Below are 21402 nucleotides of genomic sequence, written 5' to 3'. Positions count from 1 at the left end.
TGTGGGTGGCACCTGGCAGCTGCCCAGCTGAGCTCACCTTTCAGAGTCTGCCCAGCACGTCGCTTGTGCTCTCTGCTCTCCTTCCCTGCCCCCATCACCATCTCCCCAGCTAGTCAGAGTCTTTAGAACAGGAGCCAGGGCTGCTTCATGCCTCTATGTCTTGGGTTCTCAAATGCATCTACCCCACTAGTGCCTGGAGTCAGATAGGCGTTCAGTAAGGGCTCATCAAATTGAATCCCCCCCGCCCCGCCACTGTGAAGTTGACCTGGGCTCGGTCTCCTCTGAAGTAAAAGCAGACCTTGCCTGTCGTCCTTGTACAAGCTAGACCCGCTAAGTTTCTCAGCATCCCCCATCGCTCCCCAGCCCTCTGGCTTCAGTCCGCTCCATCCCATAACTTGGCCGGAAAGCTGTCACCAGCAGCTATTACAGAAGACGAACGGGCAACTCCGGCCCGCTCTTTTGTCCCCCCGCCTGGCTGTGTGCAGAGAGAGAGCCTTGAGTGTGGCAGTGCGGGGCACTGCCCTGCCACAGTCGTGCAACTGGTCCAGCCGGAACTGGCCAGGGGAACTGCCGCAGACCTGTGACCATGTGAACGCAAGGGGACTCTCCTTCCCCAAAGACAACCCAGAGGGAAGTGGCAAGATGCAGGGAGAGAAAGGAAGAGCTTGGGGTTAACTGGGAATATCAGTGGGGTGTGCAGAGACCTTACAGAGGCCTTTATTCGTACATTTTTTTCCGGGAGGTCATCTCCTTTCATTAACTATGGGAGTATGAAGGATTAAGGAATGGACCGGAAGGCAAATCGTGTTTGGAACGTGTGACGACTAACACACATGAGGATCGAGTCTTTTAACGAGTTTGACCGGATCTGTGCTGAGTGAGATGGAGGACACCGGCAAAGCGGAGACAGGATTCCCAGCCCAGAGAGCAGTCGCGCGGTAGCAGGACGCAGCCCTCTGCACCACTGTGTGCACACCCCAGTGCCCATCATCCCTCGGATGCTTCCCCCTTGACGCTCTGTGCTGCCTCCTCCACTCGGACACCCCCTCCTGACCTCCCTCCACATCCGTGTCAGCTTGACACGGAGCCCCAGTTCTGCTGAGATGTCGAGCCCATCACACAGCCCCCCTCCACTTGCTAGAACCCAAACCTGTCAGGCGCAGTGCTTCCCTTCCAGCCATCTCCAGAGGCAACTGCTCACTCAGAAGAGAGGCAGGTGTGATTACCTGCTCCCCCGCTACCATTGTCCCCCAGGACAAGCCTCCGCTCACCTAGTGCCTGCCTTTCTCATCTGTGGCTTTGGTTCCTGGCTCACAGCCTTCCTCTCATCCTACCTTGGCTCTCACCCTGCTCATCTTCAGTGCCTGTGGATCCTTCCTTCTCGTGCCACTGCCTTGGGGATCCTCAACGTCCTCCCTTCCAGTGACCTTCTCCCTCTCCACGTCACTGTCTGAACCACACTCTGGATTGTGGCAACTCTTGGTCCTCTTCTGCCTCTAAAACCTTAATTTCAAAATCCCGCAGTCTGAAAACAGCATCCTCTGCCCCTAGCTCTTACCGTCTTGCTCTCAATGCTTTTCCATATGTTCACAATCCAAGTGCCCCACGTGTTCCTCAGCCCCTCTGGGCCAAACCATTTGGACAACTTTTTCTGGGTTTCACTGGCTTTCCCATCAAGGGGAAAGAACACGGCCCGTCACCCCACTAACGCTCCTGTAAGAGCCTTCAATTCCCTTGTCCCCTCGTCCTGCCCACCCACCTAATAACTCCTACTCTTGACACTTCTGATGTCTACCTGCCCTGCTCCTGTCCATGCCCCGAGGCCGCTCGCAGAAACACACCGACTTTCTTCATTTCGACTGGGCGCAGACAGAAATACATTTACATCTCAGAGCACCTATGCTAAGCTTTCACCTGAAACTACCCATCCCTTCTGTGTCACTCTGGCTCAGAAAGTGATTATCTTACCTCTTTTCAGAGGAAGTAGAAGCTCAAGCTCAGTCTCTCTCAACAACCCCGCCCCCCAAATCTATCTAAAGCTCCATCTATTAGAATTAGGTAGACTTGCGCTGTCCAATATGGTAGCCGCTAGCCACGGAGCCCGTGCGGTGCGGCTAGTCTGGATTGAGATGTGCTGTAAGTATAAAACACACCCTGGATTTCGAAGTTTTAGTATGAAATCAAGAATACAAAATATCTCAGTGATTTTTATATTTATTAGAATTTAAAATAGTAATATTTGGAATTTTTGGTTAAATGAAATATATTATTAAAATTAATTCCATGATTTCACCTGTTTCTTTTTACTTTTTCAACATGGTTACTGGAAAATTTAAAGCTGCATGTGTGGCTTGCATTATATTTCTATTGGATGGCACTGAGTTAGAATTTAGGCTGAGCTGTTATAACAAGGAGACCTGAAAATGAAGTAGCTCAAAGATGGAAGGGTCTCGGAGGCAGGTGGTAGTCCAAGGCTGGCGGGGGGTGGTAGAGGCAGAAGCAGCATTGCCATCATGAACATGTCGTTTCCTCATGTTCCTGTTGTCACCATTTGAGCCAGCAAGAAAGGGAAGGAGAGTCCAGGGCAAGATGGCCTGGATGTGCCACGGTTGCGTCCACTCATACTGACGGCTGGAATTCAGCTCTGGCCTCCCCCAGCTGCAGAGGACATTGGGAAATGAATCTGTAGTTACCAGGGGTCCAGGTAACACCGGGGTGTTCTGTTGTTAAAAGGGAGAAAAGGAGAGGGCACCAGGGGCACAGTGAGCACTGTCGGCCCCGCCTCCTTCCCCCTTCCCCGCTGTCCCCGCCCCCAGGCCAGGTGAACCTGTAACCTGTGCCTCAGACTCTTTGTTGACCAGCCTTTTTGCAGGACTTGCTTCAGAAAGTGGCCCCTTTCTTGACATCATCAGCTTCTCCCTCCCCTTCAGCTCCTTCTTCTGAGCCCCTCTCATGTGAATTAAAGACCCTTCCTTGGGCAATGTGATTCACTCCACCTCTGGCCCTGATCGCTCTCCTTTCTTGAAGACGAGCTGCTTGACTCCGGTCACTTCTCAGCTACTTCTCACCTGCGGCCACCTAAACACTGCCCCCACCTCTCCATGGGAACAGCTCTTGCTGGTATCGCCAGTGACCTCCTGATTGCCAGATCTCATAGAAAATTTTTAGTGTTTATTCTACTTGACGTCCATCCTCCTTCCCTCCCCCATCCCGACCACTCTGACGACTGTGTCTCTTGCATCAGCTTCTCTTCCTCCACACTCTCCTCAGAGGTTGAGTCCCTTGGCCCTAGCCCTGTCCCTCTCCTCTCCTTACCCTTCACCTTATGCCGAATCCAAATTGGCATCACCACCCTAACCCCGAGGTCTCCCAGGACTGTGTCTCCGGCCTGGACGGTTCTCGGGAAAGCCAGGCCAGCAACTTTGCTGCTCAACACCGTACCCCGAACTTAATGAATACTACCCCAAACTCATCATCCCTACCCTTCTCCAGAATCAAAAGAGAACAGCCTTGCTCTCCCCTTACTCTTCATCTGAGTCAGTGATGTCACCATCTAAATGATAAGTGAAGCCAGAGCCCTTCTTATCTCCTCCCAGCTGCCCCTCTTGATTCCACCTCCTGAATCTCGCTTGAATGTGCCCCACGTCTTTGACCCTCATCGTCCTGCCCCTCAGTACCTGCCTCATTTCTCTTTCCTGGGCTACTAACGTCACCCCCAAACTGATCTTCCCAGCTCCCATTTCATGAACTCTCGCCAATATATCTACTACTGATGTGAGAGTAATAACCCTAAAATGCAAAGATGACGTCATTGTCTGCGGAAAATCCTCCTGTTGTTTTCTCTCAATTCCCTGGCGTGACACACAAGGTCCTTCATGCTCAGGCTCCTGTCCTCCTGTCCAGCCTCCCCTGCCAGCGGCTCGAGCCCCTCATGCCAGCTGAACCAGTCAACCCAGGCTTCCTCATGCCTTTGGGGGCTCCCCACACGGGAACACACTTGGTTGCCCTGCCTCTCCAGGGAAACTCACGTGCCTCCTTCAAGGTTGCGTCTTCTGTGAACCTGGCACAGTGCCTGGTAGTTAGTAGGTCTCACCGTGTGTGTGTTGGAGAAATGTATGAGGCCTTCCCTAAAACCTCCCTCCATCACCTGGAAGAGGTTGGTTTTCCTTTATCTGTACTTCCTTAGACATCTGTGATTCTCTCTATGGAACCACTGACTTCATTATACAGTAAGAGTCTGTCTCTCCCAGCACCCCTGCCAACTCCCAGGAGGGGCCAAAGGTTTGAGAGTCAAGGACCTGGTCTTAGTTGTCTGTGAGTCCCCGGCACAGCGAGCACCTGAGTGACTTACGGCTGGAGTGTAGTATGATTTTGTCAATCACATACCATATTGGGTTGTGGCCACTTGCGTTTATGGTCATATCTTATCCTTTTCTATATACCTAGTACCTTGCTTAAGATAGGCATTTAATAGGTGTTTGGTGAATTAATCAAGGGATGATTGAATGAATGGATGCATTACTTATATCAGTTACAAAGCACAGATTACGTGCTTAATGAATGATGCTGATAATACGCGCTTTGGGGGATTTGAAGAGGGCAAAACCAGCCGGGCTAGAGCAGTCCAGCGCTTGCCAGGGGCAGGGTGGGAGTGGGCAGCAGAGTGGGGCATCATTTAGGTAGGATTTAGATGTGGATAAAGAAAAGCTAAGAGCTTTCCAGGAAGAAGAGACCATCCGGAGAAAAGACTCAGGGCAGAGTGACAGCAAGGACTGCCTAGGTGTTAACTAGGTGGTCAAAGAATTTAGTAGAATGTGAGCCTGGAAAGGCAAGTGGGGACCAGATTGTGCAGGGGTTAGGGGCCAGGCAGGTGAATCTGCAGTGTGGAGTAGCTGGATGAGTGCAGGAGAGACTGGAGGCAGGTAACAGGTTAGGGGAATTGCAGGAGAGAGGCGGGGTGGCAGCAGTGGGGACAGAAAGAAAGCAGTGGATGGGAAGCAAATCCCTTAGCGGTCCTTAGTGACTGAGCAGGTAGAGTGGCTGAAGGATGGGGGTGTGCAAGACGGCTCTGACATGGATGATGTGTGGGACACTGCTGCTATTAATTGCAATGGGGAAGTCAGAGAGACCCCCCACCATTCTATGAAAAATAAAGGGTTACATTTGGGACATGGAGTTTGGAAGGATCTCCAAGGGGATGTTTTCCTTTAGCAGCCAGAAACAGGAGCCTAATGTGTAGATGAAAAACCGAGTTTGGAGACAGAGATTCTGGGGTTATCTGCATAAAGCTGATAGTTGAGAATGAATCAATTCTTCAAGGGGAGAAAATGCACATGAAGAGAAAATGAACTGAGGACTAAATCCAGAGTGTGAGATCTGGGGAACACAGACAACTAGGGTTGTATAGAAGGGAAGGGAGCTGGGGACGGGGGTTGGGGTGAAGGTGCGCAGAATGAAAATCAAAATAGTGTCATATCACGGATGGCAAAAGATGACGCCAAGAAGAAGGTTCCAGTCACAAATGCTTCAGAGAGCTTCAAAACTCTGAAAACCAAGGAAGGAGAGCCTTGGTGATTTCTGAGGGTGAGTCCAGAGGTGGTGGAGGCTCGGGATAGAGAAGATGCAGAGAAATTGGAGGCAGTAGGTGTAGACCACAGAGTTTAAGATGCTTCATTTGCTGAGGGGGAGGGAGAGGGGACGGAGAAGGTAGTAAGGAGCCAGAGGAATAGTAATGTTTTTCTCATAAAAGCATGTTTTAAAAATTGAGGTAACAAAGAAGGTGTGGCACATATATACAATGGAATATTACTCAGCCATAAAAAGGAACAAAATTGAGTTGTTTGTAGTGAGGTGGATGGACCTAGAGTCTGTCATACAGAGTGAAGTAAGTCAGAAAGAGAAAAACAAATACCGTATGCTAACACATATATATGGAATTAAAAAGAAAAATGGTCATGAAGACCCTAGGGGCAGGACAGGAATAAAGACGCAGACTGTAGAGAATGGACTTGAGGACACAGGGAGGGGGAAGGGGAAGCTGGGACGAAGTGAGAGAGTGACATGGACATCTATACACTACCAAACGTAAAATAGATAGCTAGTGGGAAGCAGCCGCATAGCACAGGGAGATCAGCTCGGTGCTTTGTGACCACCTGGAGGGGTGGGCTAGGGAGGGTGGGAGGGAGACGCAAGAGGGAGGAGATACAGGGATATACGTATATATATAGCTGATTCACTTAGTTATAAAGCAGAAAGTAACACACCACTGTAAAGCAATTATACTCCAATAAAGATGTTAAAAAAAACTGAGGTATAACTTATAGACAATAAACTGCACGTATTTTCAAGTGTAAAATTTGATAAGTTTTGCCATGCGTACACCTGTAAATACCATTACCGCAACCAAGATAGAGAGTTTTCTCATCGCCCAAAAAGAGTGTCACGTTTTCATTCCTCAGCCTGCTCCTTCCTGCCCCAGCCCCAGCCCCAGGCAACTACTGATCTGCTTCCTGCACTACAGATTAGTTTGTATTTTCTAGAAATATATAAAAATGGAAACATACAGTATGTTGTCTTTGTTGTCTGGCTTCTTTCATTCTAGCATTTCATTGTATGGAGAGACCACAGTTTGTTTATTCATTCGCCCGTTGATGGTTGTTTCCAGTCTTTGACTGCTCTGGATCGAGAAATTATAAACATTTGTCTACATATTTTTGTGTAGACACATGCTTTCTTTTCTTTTGGATACCTGCCTGGGAGTGGAATGGCTGAATTATACAGTAGATGTATGTTGAACTTCTCAAGAAACTGACAGATGGTTTTCTGAGTGGTCAGACCCCATTTACAGCCCCATCAGTAGCATATGAGAGGTCCAGTTCCTCCTCACCGACTTGGTGTGGTTGAGCTTTTAAGTGTTAGCTATGCTAATGGGTTTCTGACAACATCCCATTAGGGTTTTACTTTGTATTTCCCCAATGATTAATGCTGTTGAGTATATTTCACAGATTACTTGCTGCCTATATAACCTCTTTGTTGAAGTGTCTGTTCAAATCTTTTGCCCATCTTTAAAAATTGGGTTGTTTGATTTCTTATTGTTGAGTCTTGAGAGCTCTTTGTATATTCTGGATACAAGTCTTTTTCAGGTATATGCTTTGCAGGTAATATTTTCTCTCAGTCTGTGGCTTATCTTTTCATTCTACTAACAGTGTCTTTGAAGAGCAGATATTTAACATTTTGACGAAGTCCAGTTTGTCAATTTTTACTTTCATGTGTGTTGCTTCTGGTATCATCACATCTAAGAAATCTTTTTCTAACTCAAGGTCACAAAGATTTTCTTCTAGAAGTTTTATAATTCTAAGTCTATGATCCATTTTGCATTAATTTTTGTATATAGTGTGAGACAGAGTTTATTCTGTATATTGCATAAGACGGGGTTTGAAGTTTTTTTAAAACACATGGATATCTAGTTGTTGCAGCATCATTTGTTGAAAAGCCCATTTTTCTCGCTGCACCTTTGTTGTCAAAGTTAGTTGTCCATATATGTGTGGATCAGAAGAGTAATTTTGATGGAAGAATAGAAGTCAGCATATAATTCCTCAAAAGCCAAAACAAATTTGGCTCTAACGCTGATAAAGTGTTATCAGGTGAGGCGCCAGGCACTGGGGACGGAAAAAATGAAAGCGTGAAAGTTAAAGACTAAACCGATTATTAGAGTATAAGATGCATGGGATTCTATGAATATACATAGTTGGGACACTTGATCAAGCTTCGTGTTCAGAGGAGGCTTCCGGAAGGAGGGGAGGTCTGAGCTGAGGATTCATTCTGAGTAGAAGTGGTGAGTGAGCAAAGGTGAGGACGCAGGGGGAGGAGATTGAGCTGAAGTATCCGGCACACGGCAGCAGTGTGTGTGTGTGTGTGTGTGTGTGCGCGCGCGCACCTTAGATGGTACTATAGGAGTTAGGTGGTTCGGTATTTCTAGAAGCTGGAGACAGATGAGCAGAGAAGCAGAATACAAGATTCAAAAGCTAGAGCCAGCTCTTGTCTGCCATATCAAGTAATTCATTTATTTGGAGATTGGAAGCTAAAAGCGAGGGTTTGTACCTTAATGGGATCACTCTGGCAGCTGTGTGTAGGAGTGATTGTGGAGTGCTGGGTGGTGGTTAAAACTCTGGTGACACAACACTGTAAAACAACTGTACTTCAATAAAAACAAATAAATAAAAATCAAAACATTAAAAATTAAAAGTAAAAAGTGAGAGTTACGAGTTTGCAGTGAAATCGCTGAAATGAAAGGGCTGAACTAGAGCAGCAGTGTTGAGACCAGAGAGAAAGGAGTGATTTGAGAAATCTTGAGGAGGGAAGATCAGAAGCAACCAGGAGGTGAGGAATTGGGGTGAGGCCATGATGCCTGGGTAGCTGGTGCTGCGTTAACTAAGCTCAGGAATATATCAGGGAGAATACAGGAGAGAAGAGGGTGGGTTTAGTCTGGGTTTTGCTAAATTTGGGATCCTCGTCAGACATTTGCATGGAGAGATCATCAGGCAGGTGGACATAAGTCAAGTACCCCCATGGAGGTGGCTGTGAGCGAGGTCATTTAGGAAGCCCCTGGGAGTGAGAAGAGGGCTCTACACAGCCCCTTGGGGTTCCCCGGTATTTAAAGGTCAGGCAGGAGAAGTGTACCTTGAGAGAATGGGCAGAGAAGCGGGAGGAAGGTCCCAGGGGTGTCGTGCCATGGAAGCCACAGAAGCTGAGGGTCCCAGGCACAAAAGAGCACCGGGGACCCTCAGATGCAAAGAGAATCCAGGAGGCGACCTGATGACGTGGTCTAGTGGCTCATGGGCTGGACCAAGGCTGCCGTTAAGAGCTGGGTGATCTTGGGCAAGTTGCTTAACCGGCCTCTTTCTCAGTGTTCTCACCTATAAAATGGGACAGTAAGCTGTAGGGTTGTGTGAGGATTAAATGAGGTGATACACACGATGTTCTTTGAACAGCACATGGCAGATACAAACAGTCATGCCAGCTCGGGACATGATAAGACAAGGAATCAAACATGTCCACCAGTTTTGCAAAAAAGGGCTATTGAAGGTTATTTGCCTTGCGAGTACAGTTTGAGTGGGTGGTGAGGACAGAGGGAGAGTCCAGGGTGGGATAAGGTAGCGTTAGAAAACGTTGATCCATCGCTGGAGAAGCCTGACCTGAGTTGCAGGTGTGGTAAAGGGAGGGCCGGAGGGACATGCTTGGTCCGTGTGGTCAGTGGAGGGTCCTGATGGGAGGGGAGGGCTCTGGCCATGTTTTAGTGGAGGGGAATGAGTGGGTCTGGGACAGACACTGAACATAAAGGAGAGCAGGGAGGCGTGGTGAGGCAGAGAGCCAGGCCTGGGGACCTCCTCTCACAGGATCCGCCTCATCTGAGCCCAGTGGAAAGAGGTCGGGGCACAAAGCTGAGGCAGTTCACCGAGAGCGGCCTCGGTTTAGCCAGCCTGTGGGCTGAGAGTGGGGAGGTGAGAGCGGGCAGTGGCTAGAGGTGAAGGTCCATGGTGTGGCCTGAATTGTACACCATTCCTCCCCACCCAGATTCATCTGTTAGCATCCCAACACCCAGGACCTCAGGATGTGACTGTATTTGGAAGTAGGGTCTCTAAAGACGTAATTAAGTTAAAGTGAGGTCGTATAAGTGGGACATAAGCGAACATGACCGATATCTTTCTAAGCAGAGGAGATTAGGACACAGACATGGCACAGTGGAAAGACCTTGTGAAGACACCAGGAGAAGACGGCCATCTGCAAGCCAAGGAGAGAGGCCTCAGAATAAAACCAAACCTGCCGACACCTTGGTCTTGAACCTTTAGCCTCCAGAACTGGGAGGAAATCAATTTCCGTTGTTTAAGCCACCCTGTCCATGGTGCTTTGTTATGGCAGCCCCAGCAAACAGATACTCTGTAATGTCAGAGGACAAGGATATGATGTGTGTTGCCCCCCAGGTGAGGGGGAGGGTGTGAGTTTGCGGTGGGAGCAGCCTGCCCAGTGGTGCGGTTGCCTCCAGCAAGATGACTGGGACCAACAGGGGTGAAACGAGGGACACTGGGAGGACACAGGTGAGTGAGATGCCCGATGAGTGATGGTGAGGGGCTGGGGCCCCAGGGAGCAAGCAGCCCGGGGCTTGGCTTGGGAGCAAAGCCAACGGATTCCCTGGAGGCTCACATCGCCTCCTCTTCTTGTTAGCACAGGGCTCTAACAGCTGTAGGCGCGTCATAGATACTGCCTATAAAGACTCTCCAGTAAAACCTCTTTATTCCTGCCCTTAAAGAGGTAAGAGTTATCGAAGTGCTTCGAAATCTTCAGCAGCGGGACTCTGGAAGGACCAAGGGATTGTGGAGGCTGATTTTCCATCTGAGGGGTCACTTATGGGCTGCTGAGAAATTGTGGAGGGAAGGCAAGCCCCATTCTGATGGACACAGGTGAGCAGAGAGCAGGAAAGCCCCAAACCTGGGAAGGAGGGGTCCGCCCAGGTCCTCTGCCCTGTAGGCCTGGGCATAGGAACTGTCCCCAGTCCACGCCTAGTCTAATGCCTACTGCACCAGGCACAGTGTCTGCTCCTGGCTGTAGGGCATGAGAATACAGTGGCCTTACATTATTTATTCACTCAATACCATTCATTAAGGGCTCAATGCGTATGTATCTGGGATTGCACAGTTGCAGAGATGAATAAGGCATGGCCCTCACCCTCAGGGAGGCAGCTGTCTAGGGGAGAAAAGATGGACAAATGGGCATAATAAATAATAGAAAGTCAGAAGTGGTTACTGTCTGAGGACAAGTACAGAGAAGTTCCTGTGAGTGTTCTGAGAAGGGATAATTGATGTGGGACAGGGAATCTGGGGAGTTTCAAAGGAAGGAGGGATCGCTCTGGGCTTTTAAGGTACAAGCTAGATGAGGAAACTCACCTGGAAATGGAAAGGTAAATACCCCTCCAAGGCAGTGCGTGGAAATCCAAGGAGAGCACTGGCCTGGGGAGTCAGAGGAGACTTCTTGGAAGAGGTGGTCTGAGGTGGGCCTTGTAGGGAGAGGGGGAATAAGAGGCAGGGCCAGTGTCAGTAGAGGCATAGAGGAGGGAACATAACCTGTCAGCCCAGGTCCTAGCTCAGAGGAGCTGTCCCTAGCGGGATGGAAGGTGTGCCACAGGTAGAAAGGTGTGGAGGGCCTGATGCCATCCTGGAGGCTCGATCGGGACCAGCCCTTCAGACCACGGGGAGGCTTAAGGGGTCTGAGCGGGTCAGTGATCACACATCCTCCCCTGGGTGGTCATGGCCAGGACCACTAGGGGTGAGTAAGAAAGCACCCCAGTGGGCAGCCCCAGCCTGCCAGCCCTGGGGGAGGCGTCCTCTCCAGAGTAGACACAGGCATGGGCCCAGAACATGGAGGGACGCTTGGGTGGAGGTGGGCAGAGTCAACAGGCCGCCCTTTCCTTGGCACGAGCCTTAGAACTCAGAGACGTCCCAGCAGAGGGTAAAGCGCTTGGCTCATGGGGAGAAAAGCCAAGGGAAACGTGAGGGCTCGTGGCTCCCTGGGCGGGAAGGAGTCATGAGTCCATGTGGGTTTGAAGAGTCATTGCAGAGTCCCCATGGCTGGAAAGGGGGCAGACCCTGGTCCCTAAACACGTCTCCCCGTCTCAGCCTGGCCTTTGCTGTAGAGGCAGATCACCCCCGGCCCCGATCAGCCTCACTGTGGCTGCAGGTTGACTTGTCTGCAGGGGTGGAGGATGTGCCAGATGACGTGACTCCTCCTTAGGCAGCGGCTGGGGACTCAGCATCCTGGCCCAGCCCGACAGCCAGGCCTGGGGCTGAAGGTTAGGGGCAGCGGCCACACATTCAGTCCCGTGCCAGCTGCTCTCCTTCACCCCCCGGGCCCCGCAGGTGAGAGCTGGACAGCAGGGATGCTGCTCCGTAATGCCTGCTGCGGACATGCTCCTCTGGTGTCCCTAGAAGGCCTGAGCCTGTACCTCATCCTTGCTGCCCCCAGCCCTGGAATCTGGCTCCTGTGGTCATCCTAATTATTCTGATCCCAGTATGCTTGATGCCAGCCAACCACCCAGCTGAGGCTGTTCCCAGCCAGAAATTAATTAGTGTCTAAAACCTAAAACCTAATGAAAAAGTGGTGCCCAGAATGGCACGGGGGCTGGCGAGGGAGGGAGGGCGGGACTGTGGATCTTAGTGAGTTGGTGAGCACCTGCCAGGTACCTCTGAAGGCAGAGTCCTGAGTGCTGAGCACCGAGGGGACCTCATGTGCCCCGTAGTGTATCATTCCCACATTCTCTCTTCCCTGCCATCCCCTCTCCCCACCCCCAGCCATGATCCCTCTGTCTCAAAGTGTGTCTGGTGACGCTCTGTGAGTTCACTGTGTGGTGTCACATGGCTGGCTGGCGTCCTGCATGTGAGGGTTTATATTAATTAGCACGTTGTCTTTGTCAGCTTGGGCTGCCATAGTAAAATACCACAGGCTGGGTGGCTTCAACAAGGGGCATTTATTTCTCAAGTTCTGGAGGCTAAAAGTCTGCTGTCAATGTGCTGTAGGGTCAGTTCCTGGTGACAGCCTGCTTCCTGCCTTGGGGGTGGAAGAAAGTGGGAGGGAACCTTCTCTGTTGTCTCTTCTAAGGATGCCAATCCCAAGCGATCAGAGCCCAACACTTATAACCTCATTTAACCTTAATTACCTCTTAAAGGTCCTATCTCTCTAAATGCACACATTAGAGCTTTAACAAAGGAATTTGGGGGGACATAATTCAGTCCACAGCGCACACCGGTTTTTTTTTTAATTGAAGTCTAGTTGGTTTACAATGTTGTGTTAATTTCTGGTGTACAGCGAAGTGATTCAGTTTTATATATATTTATTTCCATTATGGTTTATTACAAGATAGTAAATATAGTTCACCGTGCTATACATACAGTAGGACCTTGTAGTTTACCTATTTTATAGAAAGTCATTTGTATCTGCTAATCCCAAACTTCCAATTTATCCCTCCCCACTTTGGGAGGTGATTGAGTTTAGGAGAGGTCCTGAAGGTGAGACCCCAGTGCCCTTTTCAAAGTGAGCAGAGAGCTTGATCTCCCTCTCTCTGCCGTGTGAGGACATCGGGAGAAGACAGCCATCTGCAAACCAGGAGGCAGGACCTCCCTGGAACCCAATTATGCTGGCACCCTGATCTCCTATTCCCCAGCCTCCAGAACCGTGAGAAATAAATACCACCCACTCTATGGAGGTTTCTTTTTTTTTTTCTTTTTGTGGTACGCGGGCCTCTCACCGTTGTGGCCTCTCCCGTTGCAGAGCACAGGCTCTGGACGCGCAGGCTCAGCGGCCATGGCTCACGGGCCCAGCCGCTCCGCGGCATGTGGGATCTTCCCGGACCGGGGCACGAACCCGTGTCCCCTGCATTGGCAGGCAGACTCTCAACCACCGCGCCACCAGGGAAGCCCCTATGGTGTTTTCTTATAGCAGTGTGAGCTAAGACACACCTACCTAGCCTACTCCCTTCTCAGCAGCAAACCCCTGGGAAGATGAATTTCATTAGAAGGAATATGACCTGTGGTTAAGAATGCAGGGTCCATATGAAACTGACCTGGGATCCCCTCCCTCCTCTACACTCACCAGCCCTGTGAACTACGGCCGGCCACTTGACCTCTGTGACCTCTGTTTTCTCATCTCCAAGTGAGGATGACACAGATAACACTCTTATCTCACAGAGTTGTTGCAGACAGTAAGTGAGACTAGGTAAGTCCACTAGGACTTACCCTGACGTTGTCACTGGATAAATGTGTACCTATTAATGTGAGGCTAGTATCCCATGGACCCGGTGCCTCTTTCCTGTGACTCATGCAGGATGGCACTGCCAATTCCTGACACTTTAGATGTCTCTTTTCTATGCTCCAGGGCTGGGTTAATGGTTTCTATTATATCTTTAAGAGTGAAACTTTTCTTTTCCCCACGACGTGTATTTTGGAGAACTCCGATATCTAAAACTGATGGATGTGGAGTTGTGCTGGTTGAAATTGGTGTGGGGCTAGAGACCTCCCTTCAGCCTTCCCCTCTGCTTCTTGAAGGAACCCAGGGGCCCTCCAGGGAACACCATTTGAGAATCGCTCCTCTGGGCTGCCCCACTTTCCTTCTATTCCCAAAGTCTTCCTTTCCTGGGACAGCACAGTGTAATTGTTCACATTTCTGCTTCCTAAGTAATAATCTCATTCTGGTCTTGCTTCCCTAAGGTGACCTGGGTAGGAATTTTAGGTGTCTCTGGGCTCTTCAGTCATACATTTACCAGTCCTTTGTCCATTCCCTCAGGGGGCTAATCCTATCAGGTGTGCATGGACTTTGCTACTTAACTCACAGAAGCCTACTTTATCGCCTAGTTCTTGGGATGTACCTCTGTGGCCCCATGTATGGCCAACCCGTGTAAATGAAATCTAATTTCTATTGTTCAGTAAGGCTATGCCTATAAATAAATCCACAAATCAGAAAAAAAGTGCTTTGTCATATTCTGTGTCCTGGTTTTGGTTTGGAAAATGGGTCACAGGAGATATGGGAACCTTATACAGAAAAGATGGCATAGAAACTGGGTCTCTGTCCACACCAGCCACAGAGATTCAAGGGCCACGTGCCAGTGAAATCTATTTGGTCTGATTCTCTGTGCTGCTCTTCTGCGGCTTCAAGCTCTGCAAGATAAGCTTGATCTTTATTTTTGTAGCAGCCTTATTGAGATATAATTCATAGAACACACAATTCACCCATTTAAAGTATACAATTCAGCGTTTTTTAGTATACTCACAGAGTTGTACAGCCATCTCCACGATCAATTTTAGGACATTTTTGTCATCCCCCCAGAAACACTATGGGCATTAGTGGTCACTCTCCATTTCTCCCCAGCTTCCTCACTCACCACCACCACTGCCACTGGGCAACATGGGCAACAGCTGATCTACTTTCTGTCTCTATTTGCCTATTCCGGACATTTCATATAAATGGTATCTTTCAACACATGACCTTTTGTGTCTGGCTTCTTCAACTGAGCATAATGTTTTCAAGGTTCATCCACGTTGTGGCATACATCAGTACTTTATTCCGTTTTGTGTTTGAGTAATATTCCATTGAATAGATATACTACATTTTTGTTCATCCACTCATCAGTAGACGGACATTTGGGTTTTCCCACTTTTTGGCTATTATGAATAATGCTGCTTGGAACATTTGTATACAAGTTTTTTTTATTATTATTTAGACAGAGTAACTGTATTTTTAGGGCATATTTTATTTTTAGTTTTTTAATTTGAAGTATAGTTGATTTACAATATAGTGTCAGTTTCAAGCATACAGCATAGTGCTTCTGTTATATATATATATATTCTTTTTCAGATTCTTTTCCCTTATAGGTTATTACAAACTAATGAGTATAGCTCTCTGTGCTATACAGGAGCTCCTTGTTGGTTATCTATTTTATATATAGCAGTGTGTATATGTTAATCCCAGCCTCCTAATTTATCCCTTCACCCACACTGCTGTGTACAAGTTTTTGTGCAGAGATTTTCAATTGTGTAACTTCCTCTACCAAGAGAACGAATGGTATCAATGGCTAGATTTACTGAGTGTGTGCTGTGCACGAGATGCTGCGCTGAGCGCTTCACACGCATTATCCGTGTCATCTTCACTGGAGCCCAAAGGAGAGGCTCTCTCCCCATTTTACAAGTGAGGAGACAGAGGCCCCATAGCTAAGACGGGGCGGGGCCGGGATTTGAACTCAGGTTAACACGTATCCTTAATACTGCTTCCAGAAGTTGGGCAGCTATTGGTACCACACCACTCCAGCCATTCACACTGATTGTCACACTGATTAAATTTTGAGGGTGTGCCACTTATATACATTGTCTTACTGAATTCTCACACCAGCCCCATGAGGTTGTCTTATTCTTCCCCATGTTCAGTGAGGACAGAAGTTCATAGAAACTATGTAGCTCACTAGGTGACATGTGTCATCGGTGGACAACAGGCATTCAGCAGGGCCCTGTAGCGGGTCCTGATACCACAGGTCTCCCTCTCAAACCTGGCCTTCTTCAACCCTAGATCACCTCAAGGAGAGTTTCTCATATGCCCAGAATACCATTTTCAAAGGACTGCTGCCATCTCCCTCCCTTTGCACACGTGTGCCCATGTGTGCAGGTAAACCTAGATCCAAGGGTATCGCTATGCCTGAGCCTGGGGACCTCTTCCAGGTAGGGCCCCTGGTGGCCTGCCGTGGCATTACAGTGTCCCTGAGGTGACTAGCCACACTAGAGTTCACCGCCACACCTGGCTACAGACCTAGACCCTTAGCATGCAGGGGACTTGCTTTGGGGACAGTTCTGAGGATGGCAGGGCGGAGGTGGAAGGCGGCACGGGGGGGGAGACTGGAGTAGGAGGACGCGTAACGGTAGAGGGTACCAACTGTGTCCATGTGGTTGCCTGCCCACAGCTGCTATCCTGGATGACCCCATGGAGTGCAGCAGAGGGGAGCGGCTGTCTATCACGCTGGCCAAGAACCGCATCAACCGTGCTCCCGAGAGGCTGGGCAAGGCCAAGGTCGAAGTGGACATCTTTGAGCTTCTCAGAGACAGCGAGTACGAGACTGCAGAAACCAGTACGTAGCATGGGCAGGGCTGCCCTCTGCTTCCCTTGCTGGCAGAGGAGGGGCTGGTGGTGTGAGCCGCACCCATTGCCGGGCCTGTGATGTAGATATTCCCAAGAGAGGAAGAGAAACATGCACCAGAAAGCCCTATAGGGCTTAGTCGAGACAAGATCCCAGGTTTTGTTGCAAATCACGTGTGGAGTAGAATTAAGACAGGGAATTCATTCGTTCCTTCATTTACCCACTCATTCATTCCTTCATATATTGATTCATTCATCTCCTGGACATTTTGTACACAGATCCCTGAACGAAACCCTGTATGGGATTAAGAAAGGAGAGATTCCGCCAGCCCCAGGGAAGCATAGCCATGGCACATCTGTTTCCTGTCTTGCTTTCTTTTGCTGAGGGCAGTGTCGTGGGAAGAAGCTGAGACTTGGGCTGGACGTCAGCCACTCACTCTGTGGGTAACCTTGGACAAGTCAGTGATTCTGTTTAACCTCAGTTTCTTCACCTGTAAAATGGGAACCCTAAGGTCTACTTCGCAAATCTTGCAAGTCATTGTGAGATTTAAATGACTTGCAATATAGGGAAATCCTCTGTGAGCTGGAGTGCTTTACGTTCATACTCAGTTGGTCGCTCCAGTCACACCTACGGAGCCCCTCCCATGTGCTGGGCACTGCTTTTAATTCTCCCAACAACCAGAGAGTTAAGTGTTATTATTCCCACTTTACCAAAGAAACTGAGGCTCAAAGACATTGGATAACCCCAGAGCTAGTCAATGGCTGAGCAAGTCCTGGACCCTGAACTTGCATCACGACCCTGCACGTCTAGTGTCCCATCCACTCCACCTCCCCTGCACTTCTCTGGTGTGTGGCTGGTATTACTTTGATGACTTTACAGGATGAGCTTCCAGGTTAGTGGGGTGGTGGCTTGTAGCTAAGCTGGAAATGAACAACTCCAGTTCAGAGGGAAAGAGCGGGAGACCCTCAGCCCAGAGAGATGATGGCCTCCATTCCCTAAGGCTCTGGAGTCCCATCTCCTCCCTTTCTAGCCCATTTCAACCTTTAATGACACTCAGTGGCAAAACCAAACCAAACTAAAGAACAACTCGCTCAAATATACATGTCAGACATCTGGTCGTCTGCATGCTCTCGTCTGGGTTATTAATATTGCAAGAGAAGAAACACATTTACACTGGCTTAAGTACAATTGGTAGGATATCGTATGGATCCAAAGAGAGCAGGACGGGAGGAAGGCAGTGGCTCTCTGTCTGTCCCACAGCGTCTTTAGTGCTCTTGTTGTATTGGATCCATGCTCTTCCCTCTCTGCTACTTTGGTTTCCCTGGTTTATTCATCATGTCCCGTAATGGCCATCCAGGCCCAGCTGACAATTTGTTTATCCATTCAGGAAACTTTTATAGAGCATTTGCTCTATTTCAGGCCTGACTCAGGATATCATGCATTGGGAGCAATGCAGAAAACAAGAGAGACACAGTCCCTGCCCTCAGGTGGCTTACAGTCTCTCTTCAGTGTGCAGCTTCCCTCAGTGCCTCTTGGTTTGGAGACAAGGTAGAGGATCTGGTTGGTCCTGTCTCACAAGCCACAGGCATTGACCAGATGACCTAAGAGCTACCCTTGGGGAGAAAGTCCACTCCGAAAGACTGAGGGTGGATTTCTATCACACAAAACAGGGTTGTTGAGGCCAGCAGGATCTATGGACACAGATTCCTTCAGAAGAAGGCATGGTGGAAACGGTACCTGGAATTGTCATTCATTTATTCACTTGGTCAGTCAATAAATATTTAGTGAGTGCCTGCTGTACTCTATCCTAGGCAATGGGGATTCAGCAGGGCACAGGTAGAAATCCTAGTTGTCATAGAGGTTAAATTCGAGTCCAACAAAAGGAAGATTCAGATTTCTCAGGATCTTCAAAATGAAAGCAGAAATACCAGCAGTGACTTCTCATGAATCTCCTGGTCCTGTCTGTATTGTAGTGTTTCTTTTTTGTCCATGAGGGCAGGTCGCAGACAGGGGGCCAGATGGCTAAATAGTTCTGTAGCCTATTCTTTGAAAAACCAGCTTCCCCTTCTTCTTCTTTGGTTCCTCAGGGTTTCCTTCGCAGAACAGAAAGCATGGATTGCCCACTGAGGATGGGGGTCATTAGCAGATGTAAATTTCTTCTCCCAATGACCCAGGCTTAGTGGAGTCAATACATCTAAAATATTAAGCTGGATGAATCAGGGGAAGAAAGGAAACTGATATCTTTATTCCACATTACAGAGCTTTGGAGCATCTTTCTAAGGCCCCTCTTTTAGGCACCAAGTATTTTACTAACACGTGGCCCTTGGTTCAGCTTTTACATGTCACTGTGTTTGAGGCACGATGAGCATTTGTTAGAAAAGAGGGCTTTTGGATCTTTCTACCCCAAAGGCTTTTCATCTAACGCCTGAGCTGCTCTCCCACAGTGGATTTTAAACACCACCCAGATAGTTCATAGAAAGCTTCCAGCCCCGCCTGCTCTTTCCCTCCCACAATAAGGGGGAGAGTGGGTGGTGGGTTACCGCGTTTAGCTGAAGCGGGATGGGGCGGGACTGGGGGGGGTCAGTGGCGGGATGGGGGAAGGAGGTTAAAAGGAGGCAGGATCCCCAGATGAAGGAGGAGCGACATCTCTGCGATCCCTACGTTGGGGAGACTGTGGTATAAAGAGTAGGAACATGGATTTTAGGATCAGACCGACCAGGTTTCAATCCTGGCTCTGCTGTTTACTAGCTGTGTGACAGTGGACAGGCTGCTGAACCATTTCGTGCCTCCGTTTCCTCATTTGTAAAATGAGGTGATGGTGATAACACCTCCTAGGGTCACTCGGAGCAGGACACGAGACAGTGCAGGTGAGTTCCTCAGCACCGCGCACGTACCAGGTAGTTAGTAAGTGGCAGCTATGGATTTCGTTGTTGGCTTTATTCTCTCACCACCACCGCCTCCCCACCTTGGAGCTGGCTTCCTCCCCCTCTTACCATCATGTCTCTCTCCCTGTCCCAGAGTTCAGCCATCCCTACCTGGCAGCACCATCTACCTCCCGGACTCCTCTCACACCGCCTGTCTTAATGTCAGGTGCCTCGTGGGGCCTCGATCATAATTGGATATTCCCCTCTCTTCCCCGTTTTCTGGGTTGATGCATCCGACAGCACCGAGCCTTTGTGTGCCTCCCAGAGCCAGCTACTGCTCCAGCTCATGGTGGCTGTGTCTTCCCTGGGCTGGTGGCCTGGGGTTGATTTGCATTGTTAATGTAAAACTACTTGAGTGGCTCTGGGGCCCTGACGAATGCCCCCAACCTCACACCTGTCACCCGGTGCCCCGAGACTCCACTTCAAGGGGATAAAAGCGATCCTAGTGATGACATCCTTGGTTGCGGAAAGCAGAGGCTCTGATCTAAATGGAGGTGGTAGCAATCCTACAGGGAACTCTTGTGCCCACTCTCGGCAATAGGGCAATAGGTGAGTTTCAAAAACTCTGCACAAATAATGAGTCACATTTGGGGCGGGCGTGTCATTCAAGGGAAACAATGGCAATTTCAGAATCAAAGAGGATGAAGTGTAAAACTAAAGATGCTGGAGTTCAACTATCTCATTTGATAGTTGAAAGCAAGGCTGGGAGATGGAAAGTATCACACAGGGTGTTAATAACGACCTGGACACTGGAAAGATACAAGTAGCAAACCACCCCGCTTTTATCTGGTTCACATAGATTTTCATATAGTGGGTTTACTTAAAGTGAGGGTCACCCGTAAAGCTTCCTCAGACCCTCGTCCAATCCCCTCTACCTCTTTGCCTGGTCACCATCATTGCCTCAGGCTTCTTGATGTTTGACTTCCCAGCTCCCTCTGCGCAGCCCACAGGTCTGAAATAAGAGGGCTGGACAAGACCTATCAGGTCACCTCCCCGCATGGCCATCCCTTCCCTCCTGGCTCAAGTATCTTATCTCCATCTCTGCCTTTCTCGTGCAGCAAGCTCCCACAGCATCGCCCTCCTCTGTTCCTATAGATCCCTGTGTCTCCTACAGCGAACGTATTAGAGCTAAACTAAGTGCCACCCCCTCCCTTATCACCCAGACACCCTGAGGCACCATCCCTGCTGCTGCCAGAGCCAGTCTGAAGTTTAATTTACTGCAGAGCTAGAAGCAGGAGCCTCCCTGTCAGCCCCTCACCTCTGCCCTGGTTTGTCTCTATGAGGACAAGCGTGCTATCAGCTGTCCACACTGTTTCCCCTGGAAACCCAGAGGCTCACTGGTTCTCGGGCCCCGTGAGGCCCCAGTGCCTGGAAATGGGCACAGAGAGTGAGGTTCCAGCCGCCCCTCCTGCACAGGATCCCGAGCTTCTCGAAGGCTCTGTGGGCACGACCTCCGCTGATTCAGGGCTGCTTCTAGTGAGTAAAGGCTAACATCCCTCCATCAGCTCAATAGAATGACTCCAAGTCAGCATGAGGGAAAATGGTGAGAAGCCAGAGGAGAAAGTCATCGGAATAGTGATGAGTCATTCAACACGCATTCCCCGCCTCCCTTTCCCACCTCACGTACGCATAACAGGGACGCAGAAATGCATTGAATTACAGTGGTTAGAAATGGCCTGGCCCAACCTCCTCATTTTACAGATGGGGAAACTGAGGCTCACAGTCTTTCCCAGGAGGCGGTGAGACCACACATCTGAAAAGTGACATAAATCTCAGTAGCTCTGCTGTGGGCTTGCCAGGGAGTGGCTCAGACAA

The 21402-nt window shown here is 49.3% G+C and overlaps 1 protein-coding gene across 1 annotated transcript in view; it reads left to right on the top strand.

Annotated features, from left to right (window-relative positions):
* Nucleotides 1-21402, top strand: part of GRIK4 (glutamate ionotropic receptor kainate type subunit 4) — a 307625-nt gene that overhangs the window by 118838 nt on the left and 167385 nt on the right. Inside the window, exon 2 of the mRNA XM_032640427.1 lies at nt 16490-16654. Coding sequence (XP_032496318.1) covers nt 16490-16654 — 165 coding nt within the window. The remainder of the gene's footprint in view (nt 1-16489; nt 16655-21402) is intronic.

The sequence above is a fragment of the Phocoena sinus genome, chromosome 8, assembly GCF_008692025.1.
Source record: "Phocoena sinus isolate mPhoSin1 chromosome 8, mPhoSin1.pri, whole genome shotgun sequence".
Lineage (NCBI taxonomy): Eukaryota > Metazoa > Chordata > Mammalia > Artiodactyla > Phocoenidae > Phocoena > Phocoena sinus.
The sequence above is the reverse complement of the archived record's forward strand: the minus strand, read 5'-3'. Positions and strand labels throughout refer to the sequence as shown.